This window comes from Podarcis pityusensis, assembly GCF_964106645.2.
Source record: "Podarcis pityusensis genome assembly, chromosome: 18".
Lineage (NCBI taxonomy): Eukaryota > Metazoa > Chordata > Lepidosauria > Squamata > Lacertidae > Podarcis > Podarcis pityusensis.
Window position 1 is genome coordinate 8,654,638 of NC_138043.1, and position 18,428 is coordinate 8,673,065.

The following is an 18,428-nucleotide window of genomic DNA, read 5'->3' on the forward strand; positions in this document are numbered from 1 at the left end:
TGGGGGGCCGGACTATGTTTTTTGGGGGGGTTATTTTGCCTCACAAATAACCCAGATATGCATTTTAAATAAAACCACACATTCTTCTCATGTAAAAAAACACCAGGCAGGCCCCACAAATAACCAAGAGATGCATTTTAAATAAAAAGACACATTCTACTCATGTAAAAACACACTGATTCCTGGTCTGTCCGTGGGCCGAATTTAGATGGCTATTGGGCCGGATCCAGCCCCCGGGCCTTAGTTTGCTACCCGTGCCTAGACACTTTCAAAGTCAAAACTTTTTCAGAAGGTTCATACGAATGAAGCAGACCCTCTTCTTTCAAGTCAGGGGAAAAAGGTGCTTCAGCTGTCAGAAATTTCAAAAGCTTCATAAAAGGTAAAGGACCCCTGGACGGTTAAGTCCAGTCAAAGGCGACTATGGGTTTGCAGCACTCATCTCACTTTACAGGCCGAGGGATCCAGCGTTTGTCCGCAGACAGCTTTCTGGGTCATGTGGCCAGCAGGACTAAACTGCTTCTGGCGCAACAAGACACCGTGACGGAAACCAAAGCGCACGGAAACACCGTTTACCTTCCCGCCGGAGCGGTACCTATTTATCTGCTTGCACTAGTGTGCTTTCAAATTGCCAGGTTGGCAGGAGCTGGGACAGAGCAACGGGAACTCACCCCGTCGCAGGGATTCGAACCACCAACCTTCTGATCAGCAAGCCCAAGAGGCTCAGTGGTATAGACCACAGCGCCACCCACATTCATTGGCGAATTGTTCCCCATGCTACACCCGAAAGCGATTTGCTACTACGCCGCAAAATGTGGTCGTGTAGAGTGTGTCAGCCTGTTAAGAGCATCAACAAGCCAGCCATTCCTTTTCCAATGTGCGCCATTCTGTGTGTTCTGCCGCTCAGTTTCCAATTTCTTTCCCCTCCGTGGGCAGTCAGTTCTGTGGCCACGTGGGAATTGCTCAGTCCTTATTGGGCAGGTTTCGATTCCACGCACACTTAAGATGTTACTGTATTTCTGCAAAATTTGGAATCCCCTACACCGCCCCCACCCCAAAAAGGAAGCTTCTTTCCACGCAGATTTTCCCAGGTTCACTCCTCAGCATCTCTAGGTAGGGCTGAGAAAGACCCCTGTTTGAAATCTTGGAGAGCAGCTGCCAGTCAGTGTAGACAATATTGGGCTAGGTGGACCAGAAGTCTGAAGCCGTATAAGGTAGCTCCCTATATTGTAGCCTTATTGGAGTTCACCGATAGGGTCTGCGTTGCTCCCGAGAGGGAGGAAGGAAGTCAAGTGACACCGAGGTTGATTCCAAGAAAGAGTTTATTCTGCTCTCCGGATAGCAGAAGGCACTTGTGTGGTCAGTCCACAGCAAGTCCAAAGAAATGAGAAATTTCATGCAGTATATATATCCTCCAGGCACCCTCGCCCCCCTTCGCCAGGAATCCAGCCACTTCAGCTTGTACACGCAGGTTGACATCACAGATGTTCCTGCTCCGGCACTCTTAACCATAAAAGGGTATTCCTTCCTATACTTCTGACCATAAAAGGGTTTTCCTTCCTACACTCTTATCTTGGAGCAAGAGGTCACCATCTCCAAGAACACCCTCTGGCGCTGTTCCCAGACTAGGTCTGTGCGTACTTGTGGTCAGGATATAAAATAAGGCACAGACGTGTCTTCCCTGTTCTACTGGTACAGTCAAGGCCATCCTTGCTGTCATAAACTGATAAAGGAGAGGGCTCTGAGCACTTATTTATACAGCTGGGTTTTGGCTCAAGAGCTCAAGTTAAAGCATTTTAGCTAAGGAAAAATAGGGATTTTGGTGCAGTTTCAAACTGCCTGCACGGTCAGTTTTGGGTTTGGGAAACCCATTCCTTCAATATTACTGTTTAAATCAGCCCTTTAATCAGAGTCATGAGGACTGACTTTTTAGGGGATGGGCTGTAGCTCATCTGTGGAGTGAGAAGGCCCCAAGTTCAGGGATATTCCAGTAAGTCTGGGAGAGAACCCCTCTCAGAAATACTGGAGAGCTTCTGCCAGCCAGTGTAGACAACACTAGATGGAGCAATTGCTCCAGGTCAGTAGAAGGCAGCTTCCAACATTACCATTACTAACAACCCAAAAATGCAGTAGCGGAGTATTATGTCATGCAATGTATGAATACGAGTAATATTTATTCGTGAAGCCCGAGCCATTATGAAATAAAATGCATTAAACAGAATTAAAAACACATCACACAGTAAAAATAATCATTAAAACCAGGGCTTCTTTTAGATAAGAGTTGGAGTTTAACTTCTCATCCCCCACAGACTTTCCTCCTTAAAATCGCCGCTTTCGAGGCAAAAACTGGCCACTTTTTCAAACGTGTGTCAGAGGGACCTATCCCCTAACAAAAAGTTAAATCCGATACCTGATCAGTCTCTCTCACCTGAGAGATCTGAGTCTTTGAGCAAGCCTGCTTGTGCTATACAGTGGTACTCGGGTTACAATACGCTTCAGGTTACAGACTCTGCTAACCCAGAAATAGTGCTTCAGGTTAAGAACTTTGCTTCAGGATGAGAACAGAAATCGTGCTCTGGTGGCGTGGCGGCAGCGGGAGGCCCCATTAGCTAAAGTGGTGCTTCAGGTTAAGAACAGTTTCAGGTTAAGAACGGACCTCCGGAACGAATTAAGTATACAGTGGTGCCTCGCAAGACGAAATTAATCCGTTCCGCGAGTCTCTTCGTCTTGCGGTTTTTTCGTCTTGCGAAGCACGGCTATTAGCGGTTTAGCGGCTATTAACGGCTTAGCGGCTTTAAGAAAAAGGAAACAAACTCGCAAGAACTCGCAAGATGTTTTGTCTTGCGAAGCAAGCCCATAGGGAAATTCGTCTTGCGGAACGACTCAAAAAACGGAAAACCCTTTCGTCTAGCGAGTTTTTCGTCTTGCGAGGCATTCGTCTTGCGGGGCACCACTGTACAAAGCAAACAAACAATAAATTATAAGGGGAAGAAATGGGGAAACAGCAATATTAATCACAACTTCTGTATTTCCTGAGCTAGCGGGGATGATCAACGTTGGGCATCTTGAGTCCAAAGCACAGGAAATAAAATCATAGAATTGAGAAGGGACCAGAAATCTGCATGTTTTCCTCAGTAGCCCAAATCCGTAGGTTCCGAAACCACAACAACAAATGCATATTTTTTTTTCAAATATTTGCATCTCTTGGCTGCCAGAATCCTGCCTGCAGCTGACATCCGCATCAAAAGTTCTTCAGAGCAACGAGCTTTCATGCTGTCAGTCTGCATATTCGCTACAAAGAGCTCTGCTAACATCTGCGGGTCTGCTGTCTGGATGGCTGCACCTGATGCAAGCCTAGACTCTTATTTAAGGCTTCTCCCCACATTCCTGGGACATGGGTGGCGCTGTGAGTTAGACCACAGAGCCTAGGACTTGCCGATCGGAAGGTCGGCGGTTCGAATCCCCGCGACGGGGTGAGCTCCCGTTGCTCGGTCCCTGCTCCTGTCCACCTAGCAGTTCGAAAGCACGTCAAAGTGCAAGTAGATAAATAGGTACCGCTCCGGCGGGAAGGTAAACGGCATTTCCGTGCGCTGCTCTGGTTCGCCAGAATTGGCTTAGTCCTGCTGGCCACACGACCCGGAAGCTGTACGCCGACTCCCTTGGCCAATAAAGCGAGATGAGCGCCGCAACCCCAGAGTCGGCCATGACTGGACCTAATGGTCAGGGGTCCCTTTGCCTTTTTACCCACATTCCTAGGAGTGAGCAATGGCAAAAAAAACAAAAACGGGGGGAAAGCAGTCTCCCCCCCCCCAAAAAAAAAACTGGGGAAAAGAACAAGGTGGCAAAACAAACAAGCACAAATAACGAACATTAAGTACTGGAGCGCTGATAGCGAATAAATCACGGAGCGAGCACTGTTTTAAATGGATCGTGGGGGAGCCCTCTTTGGTGACAAATACAAATGTGCGGAAAGAACGGGGGGGGGGAGGATATATTATGCAAGGCTGGAATTGCCCCGCAACTGCAGCTGTTCAAGCTCTGGGCCTCTGCAAGCTCTACAGCTGTTGCTCGTCTGGGGTGGGGACCCACGAAGCAGCCTGCCTTGTCTCCCCCTCCGTTGGGGGCTGGCAAACAGGCAAAAGTGTCAGCCGAGGAGGAACCCGGCTGACAAGGGGGGGGGGGTTGCCACCGACCAGCTGGCATGCTCATTACGCGGCCGACTAGTGCTTCCCGGTTCAAACACAGCCAACACCCCCTCGCTGGGCTCTCAAAGCTTCGTTAGGTGATGTGCTAATTGCAGCGGCTCTCTCCGGCTAGCAAAGAAAGGGGCCACCCAGCCGGAAAAACCCTGCTGGCGTTAAGCAGAAGTTGTCTGCGTGCCCCCCACCCCCCCACTGGCCCGCTGCCAGAACTGGAGAGTGGGGAGTAAGAATAATAAAAGTCCTTTCCTCCATGAATTTGCATCCTGGGAGCTCTAAGTTCTTGCGCCGGGACACAGCAGGAACTCCAAGCTTGGGGTGGCTGAGCAGGAATGTTGGGGACTGAGTGAGCTGCTGCAATGCCGGACGCCTCTAGACAACCTGTTAATTGAGCATATTTATCCTGATTTGTTGCCAGGCAGATTAGACATCAGTGGCTTGTTTAGTGAGCACGCATCCTTAATTTGTTTGTGTGGAGTTTAGAACATGAGTAGGCAAACATGGATAGGCCTGGGGGCCAGATCTGGCCCAATCATCTTCTAAATCCAGACCGCGGATGGTCAGGGAATCAACGTGTTTTTGCATGAGTAGAATGTGTCCTTTTATTTAAAATGCATCTCTGGGTTATTTGTGGGGCATAGGAATTCGTTCATTTATTTTTTTCAAAATCTAGTCCGGCCCCCCACAAGGTCTGAGGGATAGTGGACCGGCCCCCTGCTGAAAAAGTTTGCTGACCCCTGGTTTAGAAGATTCTGAGTGACCAAGGGTGACCAAGATGGTGAAGGGTCGGGAAACCAAGCCTTGTGAGGAGCGGTTGAAGAAGTTGGGGATGTTTAGCCTGGAAAAGAGGAGACACACAAGATAGGGTAGTCGTCTTCAATTATCTCAAGGGTTGTCCCATGGAAGAGGGAGTATGCTTGTATTCTCCTGCTCTGGAGGATAGGATTTGAACCAATTGCTTCAATTTACAAAATAATGAGATTCCGCCTCAACATCAAGACAGACTTTCTGGTCATAGGAGCTGTTCCACGGTGAAACAGACTCTCTCAGAAGGTGGTGGACTCTTCTTTGCTGGAAGTTTTTAAACAAAAGTTGGTTGGGCATCTGTCAGGGATTCATAAGCTGTGAATCCTGCATTACAGGGGGCTAGACTAGATAACTCTTTGGGATCCCTTACAACACTGCAATTCAATGATTCGATGACCTTTCATCCAGTGCTTCCCTGTGCAAAATCTTCTATACAAGATCTCAAAGTAGCTGTATTATTCCAAAAGAATTTCAGAAATAGATTGGAAAGAGAAATTGCTGAGTTGCAACTTATTACCAAACTTAAAACCATGGAGAGACCTGGTCTGAATAGAGACATTGGATTCTTATCTCATTATACAGGATAAAGCTATTTTTAGCCATCTCACCCCTTGCTTTTTCCCATAAGACCAATTGCAGTCGTTAACAGGTTTACCACACCAATCAGCCAATCACCCATTCCCACCACCCTGAATAATACCCCTCCCCACCCTCTCACTATATATAAGGGTCTGGGGACGTCTGTTTCAGTGTATCTGAAGAAGGGTGCATGCACGCGAAAGCTCATACCAAGAACAAACTTAGTTGGTCTCTCAGGTGCCACTGGTCCCATCACCTCCTGGCAAATAGAAGGGGAAGAAATGGAGGCAGTGAGAGATTTTACTTTCTTGAGCTCCATGATCACTGCAGATGGTGACAGCAGCCACAAAATTAAAAGACGCCTGCTTCTTGGGAGAAAAGTGATGACAAACCTAGACAGCATCTTAAAAAGCAGAGACATCACCTTGAAGACAAAGGTCCGTATAGTTAAAGCTATGGTTTTCCCAGTAGTGATGTATGGAAATGAGAGCTGGACCATAAAGAAGGCTGATCGCCGAAGAATTGATGCTTTTGAATTCTGGTGCTGGAGGAGACTCTTGAGAGTCCCATGGACTGCAAGAAGATCAAACCTCTCCATTCTGAAGGAAATCAGCCCTGAGTGCTCACTGGAAGGACAGATCGTGAAGCTGAGGCTCCAAGACTTTGGCCACCTCCTGAGAAGAGAAGACTCCCTGGAAAAGACCCTGATGCTGGGAAAATGGAGGGCACAAGGAGAAGGGGACGACAGAGGGCGAGATGGTGGGACAGTGTTCTCGAAGCTACAAACATGAGTCTGACCAAATTGTGAGAGACAGTGGAAGACAGGAGTGCCTGGCATGCTCTGGTCCAGGGGGTCACGAAGAGACGGACACGACTAAACGACTAAACAAGGTGCTACTGTATTTTTTTATTTTGTTTCGACTATGGCAGACCAACATGGCTACCTACCTGTAACTCTCCCTAGAGAGTTTTGCACAATGCAATACTTGCCGCCCTAGAAAAGAGGAGTGGGTCCTGATCTGAAAGAAGAAAGAAAGCATAAAACTTATTCCTTGGAGGTTGGATGTCCATCAGCCACAGATGCTTTCATTGAGATTCCTGCATTGCAGGGGTTGGACTGGATGACCCCCTGGGTCCCTCCCAACTCTGCAATCCTCTGAACCTATGAGCGAATCCCTTCACCACACATTTTCCTTGTCGCAGAAGTCCAGTTTTTTCAAGAAGCGAGTCTGGGGTGTAAGAGCTCCAGGGCTGCTTTAATTGCCCGCCCCGGAGTTGCCAGTTTGCAATCGAATCCCATCCGAAAGCAGCGAGGGTCCAAAAAGTGTCACTAGATTCTTCTGTGCAGCCACACACACTCTCCCCTCCCCCCCCCCAATTCCTTTTCTCAGACAAAGTTATCCTTTTGACCTGTCTTTGGATTTCGGGCCGCAAAGATCGACTTCTCCTTCCCCTTGTGCCGGACTCATTTGTAACTGCTGGGGAGAGTTAAAAGGACAAAGACTGAATCTATTAACCTCTGTTTTTTCACAAAGAGCAGGCCAACGAGTGTGGACAGCCTCCCAGACTCTTTGTGCCTCCCCAACCCCCTTCCCCCCCCCAATGCTTTTCTTTCTTCCCTCTTTTCCCTGCTCCAAATGTCCACCGTCTCTCCTACCTAGGATAGCCCTCTCAACAAAGGTTTCCAACAGGAATATACTGGAAGCTGCCATAAATCAAGGCCGCTTATTATTTGTACACTCATACCTCGGGTTACAGACAATTCAGGTTGTGTTTTTTTGGGTTACGGACCGCCGAAACCCAGAAGGACCGGAACGGGTTACTTCCGGGTTTCGGCAGTTGCGCATGCGCAGAAGTGCTAAATCGCTCTTTGCGCATGCGCAGACACACCGAATTGCAACCTGCGCAGACGCGCCGCTGCGGGTTGCAAATGTTGCAAGTTGCGAACGTGCATCCTGCATGAAACACGTTCGCAACCCGAGCGTCCACTGTATTAAAGGGTAAAGGGACCCCTGACCATTAGGTCCAGTCGTGATCGACTCTGGGGTTGCGGCGCTCATCTCGCTTTATTGGCCGAGGAGCTGGCGTACAGCTTCCGGGTCATGTGGCCAGCAGGACTAAGCCGCTTCTGGCGAACCAGAGCAGCGCACAGAAACGCCGTTTACCTTCCCGCCAGAGTGGTACCTATTTATCTACTTGCACTTTGACGCACTTTTGAACTGCTAGGTTGGCAGGAGCAGGGACTGAGCAACGGGAGCTCACCCCGTCGTGGGGATTCGAACCGCCGACCTTCTGATCGGCAAGTCCTAGGCTCTGTGATTTAACCCACAGCGCCACCCGCGTCCCACTGTATTATTATTGCATTTATTTCCCACCTGTTGCCCCAAGGAGCTCAAGGTGGCCTGTGCCTGGTTCTCCCTTTTCTCATTTATCCCCGACAACAACCCTGAGAGGTAGCAACCTCTCTTTGCAGGGGAATCGGTCCATCCCCTTGATCATTTTCAGTTGGTAGAGCACGAGACTCTTAATCTCAGGGTTGTGGGTTCGATCCCCACACGGGGCAAAATATTCTTACATTGCAACGGGTCGGGCTACTGGATGAGACCCTCATGGCCCCTTCCGACTTTACAACTCTACGAGTCTGGTTTTCCTTTCCTGAACCTTTTCCCAACTCCATGATACCCTTTTTGGACCAAGGCACCCAGAACTCTTCACGGTATTCCAAACTCGGCTGCTCCCAGATTTTCTTATCAGCGTTATGATATCGGCAGTTTTATTTTCAACGATCCTTCGCGTGGGATCGGCCTTTTCCGTTTGTTTCTCAATGCACCCTATTAAAAGAGCTGCAAAGCAGCAGCTGTCGGCGTCCCTGGAAGACCTTTGCACTTTCACTTAACGAGCGGCCGTTTCCAGCAAGGAGAGTCGGGGACGGACGGACAACAAGGGGTGCACAGCCAGGGGGAGAGCCCTCTGGGAAAGCGCTGCTGCGAACAGAGAAGACCAAGCCCTGCAGATGTGGCCGTGTAGGGGTGACATCATCCCAAGGAGAGGCGACTGACGTCTGCGTTGTACCTGTTCCAAGACAAACGCAGACCCCCAAAGGCCTGACCTGAAAGCAGCCCCCTCACTTTGCCAAGGCACAATGTGTGCTTTCAACCAAAGTTTGGTGACAGCGGGGAATGCAGCGTTGCACAAGCATAAGGCCAAGTCTTTGCATGCATCAAATAAGAATGCAGGAAGAGGTGCGCTGGATCAGGCCAGAGGGGGTCCATCTTTTCCAGCATCCTGGGGCTAACCAGGCGATCCAAGCACAAGAGCTGCCGGGTGCGCTTCGGATGAATGCACAGAAAATTCTGAATGGTGTGGAGCATGGGTAGGCAAACTAAGGCCCGGGGGCCGGATCCGTCCCAATCGCCTTCTCTTTTTTTTTTTTAAATGATATTTATTAACATTTCAGAAAAAAAGAATTACATAAAAACAAGAAAAGCAAAAACAAAAGACAGAAGTAAAAATACAAGAAAAATACAAAATACAGAATAAAAGAATAAAAAACACTTAAAAAAAATAGATCAATCTTTCCATGCCTTACATTCATATCCTTGTTTCCCTGACCTCCTCATACCTCCCTTTTTTGTATTCCAATTCAATTAGTTAATTCAGCAATTTCTTTCCCTCTTTATTTTCTCTTAATCCTTTAACTTAATATACTATAACTTTAAATTTTCACCTGTTATCAATCCATTTTTACATACACCTTTATAGCATTACTGCTTAAACCACCTAACTTCATTCTAACATCATTCTAACATTCATTAATTTTGCAATATCTCTCTCAATCGGTGTTAAATTTTTCTCTAAAACCTTGGTTTTTAACTTATTCAGTTTGAATCCTGCAACCTGACCAAATTCTTGAATCAGTTCTAAAACCCTTTTGGTACTAGATTCTGGCTCCTGTGACGTCAATACTAAGTCATCGGCAAATGCTCTCCCTCCTAATCGCCTTCTCAATCCGGCCCATGGACTGTCCAGGAATCAGCGTGTTTTTACACGAGTAGAATGTGTCCTTTTATTTAAAATGCATCTCTGGGTTATTTGTGGGGCATAGGAATTCGTTCATTATTATTTTTTTCAAAATGTGGTCCGGCCCCCCCACAAGGCCTGAGGGACAGTGGACCAGCCCCCTGCTGAAAAAGTTTGCTGACCCCTGCACGAGAGCAATTCTTTCCTCCTGCAGCCTGCAAGCAACTGGTTTTCTGGAGCATCACCGCCCCCAACAGTGGAGCATTATTTTCCCCCATGCAATAGACTAACCCCCTTTCAAAGCCATGCAAGTTGGAGCCCATCGCTGCCTCCTTCGCAGTTCAGCCCTGCGTTGCGTGAAGGAATTCAAGGCACAGGCTTCCCCTGTTGGAGGCTGGTTCCGGCTCACCCACCCTGCCTGTTCGGCCACCAACGCTGCCTCTGGACTTGTCAAAAACCATCCCCATCCATCTCTGTTGTTATTGTTGTTTAGTCGTGTCCGCCTCTTCGTGACCCCCTGGACCAGAGCACACCAGGCACTCCTGTCTTCCACTGCCTTCCGCAGTTTGGTCAAACTCATGCTGGTAGCTTCGAGAACACTGTCCCACCATCTCGTCCTCTGTCGTCCCCTTCTCCTTGTGCCCTCCATCTTTCCCAACAACAGGGTCTTTTCCAGGGAGTCTTCTCTTCTCATGAGGTGGCCAAAGTCTTGGAGCCTCAGCTTCAGGATCTGTCCTTCCAGTGAGCACTCAGGGCTGATTTCCTTCAGAATGGAGAGGCTGGATCTTCTTGCAGTCCATGGGACTCTCAAGAGTCTCTTCCAGCACCAGAATTCAAAAGCATCCATTCTTCGGCGATCAACCTTCTTTATGGTCCAGCTCTCACTTCCGTACATCACTACTGGGAAAACCATGGCTTTAACTATACGAACCTTTGTTGGCATTTGTTGACCTTTGTTGTTCCTTCATGGATTACTTCCTTGCCGTGGCGAAGGGGCTTGAATAACTCAGAGAAGCTATGAGCCATGCCGTGCAGGGCCACCCAAGATGGACAGGTCATAGTGGAGAGTTTTGACCAAACGTGATCCACCTGGAGTAGGAACCGGCAAGCCACTCCAGTATCATTCAAGGCAAGTAATAGTGCCACTGTATTCTGCTCTGGTCAGACCTCACCTGGAGTACTGTGTCCAATTCTGGGCACCACAGTTCAAGAAGGACACTGACAAACTGGAACGTGTCCAGAGGAGGGCAACCAAAATGGTCAAAGGCCTGGAAACGATGCCTTATGAGGAACGGCTAAGGGAGCTGGGCATGTTTAGCCTGGAGAAGAGGAGGTTAAGGGGTGATATGATAGCCATGTTCAAATATATAAAAGGATGTCACATAGAGGAGGGAGAAAGGTTGTTTTCTGCTGCTCCAGAGAAGCGGACACGGAGCAATGGATCCAAACTACAAGAAAGAAGATTCCACCTAAACATTAGGAAGAACTTCCTGACAGTAAGAGCTGTTTGACAGTGGAATTTGCTGCCAAGGAGTGTGGTGGAGTCTCCTTCTTTGGAGGTCTTTAAGCAGAGGCTTGACAACCATATGTCAGGAGTGCTCTGATGGTGTTTCCTGCTTGGCAGGGGGTTGGACTCGATGGCCCATGTGGTCTCTTCCAACTCTAGGATTCTATGATTCTATCCCTGCCAAGAACACTCCATGGACAAAGACAACAGGCAGCCATCTCTGATGAGGCACTAACACCTCTTCCTTCAACGCCTTTGCTTGCGTGGTGCCTGCCTGTCTGCCTTTGGCTCCTTCATCGCCCCAATCTGAGCATCAAAGGTTTGGGCAGGAACCACGTCCTGAGTTTGAGTTTGCCAGCGAGCAGGCGTTGAGAGCTTTGCCCTCAGATGCCAGTCTGCCACTGAACCTGCCGAGAGCAGCGTCAAACAGGATGCTGTGCCAGATCGCAAGGCTTGATCGATTTTTTATTTTATTAGTTTTCCAAATTTATAACAAACATATCCACAAACAAAAAAAGAAAACATCAAAAAACAAGCAAACAAACATATATCCAAGCTGTAAAAAAATCCACTTTTGTTATCATTGTTGGGTGACTTCCTTGAATCCCCCTGGCTGAGTTTCCATATACAGTGGTACCTCGGGTTACATACACTTCAGGTTACATACGCTTCAGGTTACAGACTCCACTAACCCAGAAATAATACCTTGGATTAAGAACTTTGCTTCAGGATGAGAACAGAAATCGCGACAGCAGCGGGACGCCCCATTAGCTAAAGTGGTGCTTCAGGTTAAGAACAGTTTCAGGTTAAGTACGGACCTCCCGAATGAATTAAGTTAACCTGAGGTACCTGAGGTACCACTGTAGATCATTGTAGCAGTTTCCCAAAACTATTTTCACATAGAATTTACTTGGTCAATTAACATCTTTCTTCCTTTTCATTTTGACTTTTATCCATAGTCTTCACAATATCACATATTGAAATCCTAGGCCAATCTGTTACTCCCAAGTATTTCTGTTTAAGTTATCTTAACATATTTAACTAAATAATCTTTAAATTTCTTCCATTCCTCTTGATACTCCTTCTGGTCGCGGACTCTTCCGGTCGCGTCGGCTAGCTCCAAAAAGTCCATCATCTTCATCTGCCAATCTTCCACTGTTGGCACTTCTTGTAGTTTCCAATTTTTGGCCAGCAAAATTCTAGCTGCAAGGCTTGATCGATTGCTTGTTGGGAACCCCGGGCGTTTTGGGTGTTTACATGCGCACCGGTGGTCCCTGTTTTTGCATGCCAGCAGCGCCCTTCTCAGGTGGGTGGGGGGCTCTCGTCTTCCCCCCTATTCCCCCACCCCCGGCTGGTGGCATGTGCCAGCCTCTGGGAACCACGTCCTTCGCAGATCTCATCTCGAATCTGATCACGCCTCCAGCCGCGGTTGTTTTAATTAAACTCCGAGGAATTCTGCACAATGTGCCACAAGATTAACATTTTTGTTTAATTAGAAACACTCCGTAATAATAGTTGTCGCAAGCACCCTCCCTTCGCTGCCCTCCCTCCCTGATCTCCCCGCTCATATAATATCCACCCACCCTCCTCCTGCCTGTCAAGAGGGGCTGATCTATCTCTTGGCAGATTAATTAGTTTGTGGAATTAACAAGCTTCGGGAAAGGGCGGCATCTGAGCAGAGGAGGTGGAAGCTTCAGAGCATGATGTCACATCCAGCCAATCAGGTGCAAGATGTTCCCCGCTCCACATGGAATGATGCAAACAAACCGGCTGCCGGGTGCGCTTCGGATGAATGCATAGGAAATTCTGAATGGTGTGGAGCATGGGTAGGCCCGGGGACTGGATCCGGCCCAATCGCGTTCTCATTCCGGCCCGTGGACAGTCTGGGAATCGGCGCGTTTTTACATGAGTAGAATGTGTGCTTTTATTTAAAATGCATCTCTGGGTTATTTGTGGGGCATAGGAATTCATTCATTCCCCCCCCCCATATAGTCCGGCCCCCCACAAGGTCTGAGGGACGGTGGACCGGCCCCCTGCTGAAAAAGTTTGCTGGCGCCTGTGTGGAGAGAGGCAGCTTTTCTCTCCCTCCCTTCCCCTCCCTCATATTATGCTAAAACCTTATCTTTCTATTCTGAACTCCAACCCTTCGCCCAGATCAAATCCTGGAAATATTACAGCGCCCGCCTCCATAGGCAACCAAGTACGAATCAGAACTAATCCACTGTGAAGACTATATCCGTAATAATTAATATTTATGATTGATAGAATAATCGAGTTTAGCTGGGGGACAAGTGATAAAAAGAGAAGAGGAAAAAATGGGGGAATAGTGTGGAGTTCAAAGAAGCCTATGTTCTGATTTTTTCCCCCAATGATGGCTCCTAAGTTTTGGTTTTTTAAAAAAAACTATAAAGTGTCCAAATTCCATAATAATAATAATAATAATAATAATAATAATAATAATAAATTTGTGTGTATGCTCCCCTGATTTCCTAGTGCCCTAAGCGCATGCCCAGTTCTGCCTTGTGAATCTTCCCGTTGTTGTTAACGTTGCAAACCCGGAATTGACTGTCCTGGTTTGCGAACTATTTTTGGAAGCCAAACTTCCGACGGGGCTTCCGATTGGCTGCAGAAGTTTCCTGCAGCCAATCAGAAGCCGTGCTTTGCTTTTGGAACGTTTTGGAACTCCGGCGGACTTCCGGAACGGATTCCGTTTGACTTCCAAGGTGCGACTGTATTGGTCTTCGGTCCATCTGATTCGATGCACACTTCCCTCACGTTTCGGAAGCTGCGGTTAGTGCAGAATGCTGCGGCGCAATTGCTGACAGGGGTGAGGCCTTGCCTGCGCATGGCACATGGTGCCTGTGCTCAGAACCGGTTGCCAGTTTGTTGCTGGACCAAGTCCAAGGCGTTACTCTTAAAGACCTTAGCAACTGGGGACCAGTTTACCCGTGAGATCACACCGTATTTGCCCATTGCCTGCCAGCGACGTTGGGTGTTTTGTGTGCTCCAGAAGCCTGAGATTACATTGTGCAAAGGAACGAGTTGTGGCTCCTTTCTTTGAGGATGCCAAACCAAATTCTTATGGTCTGAGGCAGAGGTGGTGACGCAGGGAATTGAGAGAGCGAGCAGGGGGAAGTATTTTTCCCTGTCTCCTAACACAAGGACTTGTGGGCATCTGGCAAAGCTGAGGAGAGGCAAAAAAAAAGTACTTCTTCATGACAGTGTACAGTTAATAATAATAATAATATTTTTTTATTTTTACCCCGCCCTTCCCGGGCTCAGGGCGGCTAACACCAGTAAAATTACAGGAAAAACATAACGGGAAAAAACAATTTAAAATACAGGTTAAAATGGAATTTAAAATGCAGACTCATTTTAAAAGTTAAACTGTGGAACTCCCTTCCACAAGAGGCAGTGATGGGCACAACTTGGGATGCTTTAAAAGAGGATGGCTCCTAGCCACAATGTTCTGTCTCCACTGTCAAAGGCAGTATACTTCTGAATACTGCAAGGGGAAGGGAGCTGCAGCTGTGGACTTCCCATCTTGCTTGTGGACTTCCCATTGGGGCGTCTGGTCGGCCACTGGGAGAACAGGATGCTGGAATATATGAGCCTGATCCAGCTGCTAATGTTCTTATAAGAGAGCATTTCCTACCGGGGTGCATGGGAGTCGCAATTTCCCATGCCTCCCTGAGTCGCAGTTTCCCATGCCTCCCCGAGTCGCAGTTTCCCATGCCTCCCCGGGTCGCAATTTCCCATGCCTCCCCGGGTTGCAATTTCCCATGCCTCCCTGAGTCATAATTTCCCATGCTTCCCTGAGTCACAGTTCCCCATGCTTCCCCAAGTCACAATTTCCCATGCCTCCCTGAGTCGCAATTTCCCATGCTTCCCCGAGTCGCAGTTTCCCATGCTTCCCCGAGTTGCAATTTCCCATGCTTCCCCGAGTCGCAATATCCCATGCTTCTCCGAGCCGCAATATCCCACACTTCCCCGAGTCACAATTTCCCATGCTTCCTCGAGTCGCAATATCCCACGCTTCCCCGAGTCACAATTTCCCACGCTTCCCCGAGTCGCAATTTCCCACGCCTCCCTGAGTCGCAATTTCCCATGCTTCCCTGAGTCGCAGTTTCCCATGCTTCCCCGAGTCGCAATTTCCCATGCCTCCCCAAGTCGCAATTTCCCATGCCTCCCCGAGTCGCAATTTCCCATGCCTCCCCGAGTCGCAATTTCCCATGCCTCCCCGAGTCACAGTTTCCCATGCCTCCCGGAGCCCTTCGCAGAGAATGCCACCTCCTGACGCCTCCGCAGAGTCTAACCCTTTCCCCTTTTGCCCGTGTCGTTTTGAACAGAGGACCAGCTTCCTTCTGGCTTCCCCATCATCGACATGGGACCCCAGCTGAAAGTGGTGGAGCGCACCAGGACCGCCACCATGCTCTGCGCAGCCAGTGGGAACCCAGATCCAGAGATCACGTGGTTCAAAGATTTCCTGCCCGTCGACCCCAGCGCCAGCAACGGAAGGATAAAGCAGCTGAGATCAGGTGAGGCTAAATGGTCGGCTTGGTGGGGCAGGTGACGCTTCGGTCAAGATCCTGCTCAGACATTCGTGTGTGCTGTCTGCAGAGTAAACCACTCTCTGTGCCAGAGAGTCCTCTTTGGAACCCCAAGCTGACTCTGGGAAAGGATTGGGGGATCACAAGGTCTTATATATATTGATTTATTGCGTCCGTATATTCTCCAGCAAGCTCAAGGTGGCATCCCACCTTGTCTGAGAGGCAGCGACTGGCCCCCAGGGAGATCCATGGCCTAGTGAGGATTTGAACCCTGATCTCCCAGGTCCGGGGCTGGAATTCTAACCACTATGCTAGCACTGCCTCTTTCAGGAATAATAATAATAATTTATTATTTATACCCCGCCCATCTGGCTGGGTTTCCCCAGCCACATTAAAAGCTTCCATAAACAGGGCTGCCTTCAGATGTCGTCTAAAAGTCTGGTAGTTGTTTTTCTCTTTGACATCTGGTGGGAGGGCGTTCCACAGGGCGGGTGCCACTACTGAGAAGGCCCTCTCCCTGGTTCCCTGTAACTTGGCTTCTCGCAGGGAGGGAACCGCCAGAAGGCCCTCGGATCTGGACCTCAGTGTCCGGGTAGAACGATGGGGATGGAGATGCTCCTTCAGGTATACCGGGCCTTTGAGGCTGTTTAGGGCTTTCAAGGTCTGCACCAACACTTTGAATTGTGCTCGGAAATGTACTGGGAGCCAATGTAGGTCTTTCAAGACCGGTGTTATATGGTCTCTGCGGCCGCTCCCCATCACCAATCTAGCTGCTGCATTCTGGATTAGTTGTAGTTTCCGGGTCACCTTCAAAGGTAGCCCCACGTAGAGCGCATTGCAGGAGTCCAAGCGGGAGATAACTAGAGCATGCACCACTCTGGTGAGACAGTCCATGGGCAGGGAGGGTCTCATCCTGCGTACCAGATGGAGCTGATAAACAGCTGCCCTGGACACAGAATTGACCTGCTCCTTCATACATATAGCGCTTAACATGCTGGCATTTAAATGGCCTTTGCCAGGGTTGCATTTAAATGGCCTTTGCCAGGGTTAAGTGTTACAAACCCACTTGTGTGAATGTTTGTGGCAGTTTGGAAGCTAGGGTGGCGGCTGGTGCGATGTTTTGAGGGACGTCGTGGGCCCAGGACTCTGCTGCCGCTACCTGGGCTTTGTGACCGGAGTAACGGATGTAGAAACGACCACATGAAATTCTGAGTCATTTGTTGGGTCTTTTCCATCCTCTCATTTTTCAGGAGTGCTTGCCTCCCGTCTCTTATATCAAGGGACAGATGAATCTGTGTTGGTTTCCATTTCTTAAATTCAGCTCTCCGCGCTTATTTTTTCATTCATTTATTTATCGCATTTATAGGTACCGCCTTTCCCCCCAAAGAGGTGGTGCAAAAGGTTCTCCAAACCCAATTTATCCTCGCAGTAACCCTGCGAAGTAGGTTAGGCTGAGAGGTGGTGACTGGTGCAAGGTCACACACAAAGAGCTTCATGGCTGAGTGAGAATTCGAACCCAGCTTCTCCCGGGTCCTGCTCCAACCCCCTAACCAACACACTAAGCAGTATGCCACATTAAACAACACACAGGGTGTGCTGCCCAAACAGATCAAAGAACGGTAGAGTTGGAAGGGGTACACCCAAAGGACATCTAGTTCAACCCTTCTGAGCTGCAGGAATCGCTGCAGGTGAGGCTCCTGCTTCCACCTGTCCGTTTGTTTACCTGCCCTTCAGTTAATTTTGAGTTGCGGTTTTGCGTCTCGTGATGTGTTTCCATGTGGCTTTGCGTTCAGAGTTGTTTCCTCGACGTTCGTTGTGTTCCCTCCCCTGGTTGTGTGTTGTGTAACTGTGTTTGTGTGTGTTTAGCTTTGGGGTGTCGGCCGCTCTTAGTTCCAACACGGAGACCTCCTTGTTTCCTCTTTGTACGGCTAAAGAAAGCCATGCTTTTGTTGAGATTCCTGCATTGAAGGAGGTTGGATGAGATGGCGCTTCAACTCTACGATTCAGTGATTCTGCACTGTTTTGTTTCCCAACTGCAATCTCCAAACACGAGTCCTCTGCTTGCAAAAAGAAATCCTGAACAGGTGGCCAGCAGAGATGAACCCCATCCATTTAAAGCACTTAGCTTCCCCCACTCAGAATCACACTTCAAAACGACCTTGACAGATTAGAGAACTGGGCCAAAACAAACAAGATGAATTTTAACAGGGAGAAATGTAAAGTATTGCACTTGGGCAAAAAAAACGAGAGGCACAAATACAAGATGGGTGACACCTGGCTTGAGAGCAGTACATGTGAAAAGGATCTAGGAGTCTTGGTTGACCACAAACTTGACATGAGCCAACAGTGTGACGCGGCAGCTAAAAAAGCCAATGCAATTCTGGGCTGCATCAATAGGAGTATAGCATCTAGATCAAGGGAAGTAATAGTGCCACTGTATTCTGCTCTGGTCAGGCCTCACCTGGAGTACTGTGTCCAGTTCTGGGCACCACAGTTCAAGAAGGACACTGACAAACTGGAACGTGTCCAGAGGAGGGCAACCAAAATGGTCAAAGGCCTGGAAACGATGCCTTATGAGGAACGGCTAAGGGAGCTGGGCATGTTTAGCCTGGAGAAGAGGAGGTTAAGGGGTGATATGATAGCCATGTTCAAATATATAAAAGGATGTCACATAGAGGAGGGAGAAAGGTTGTTTTCTGCTGCTCCAGAGAAGCGGACACGGAGCAATGGATCCAAACTACAAGAAAGAAGATTCCACCTAAACATTAG

General features: G+C 48.6%; 1 protein-coding gene across 11 annotated transcripts in view; it reads left to right on the plus strand.

Annotated features, from left to right (window-relative positions):
• PTPRS (protein tyrosine phosphatase receptor type S) overlaps positions 1-18,428 on the plus strand; it is a 186,295-nt gene that overhangs the window by 31,695 nt on the left and 136,172 nt on the right. For all 11 annotated transcript variants that reach the window (XM_080988706.1, XM_080988712.1, XM_080988710.1 and 8 more), the window contains exon 4: positions 15,459-15,647. In XM_080988706.1, coding sequence (XP_080844832.1) covers positions 15,459-15,647 — 189 coding nt within the window. The remainder of the gene's footprint in view (positions 1-15,458; positions 15,648-18,428) is intronic.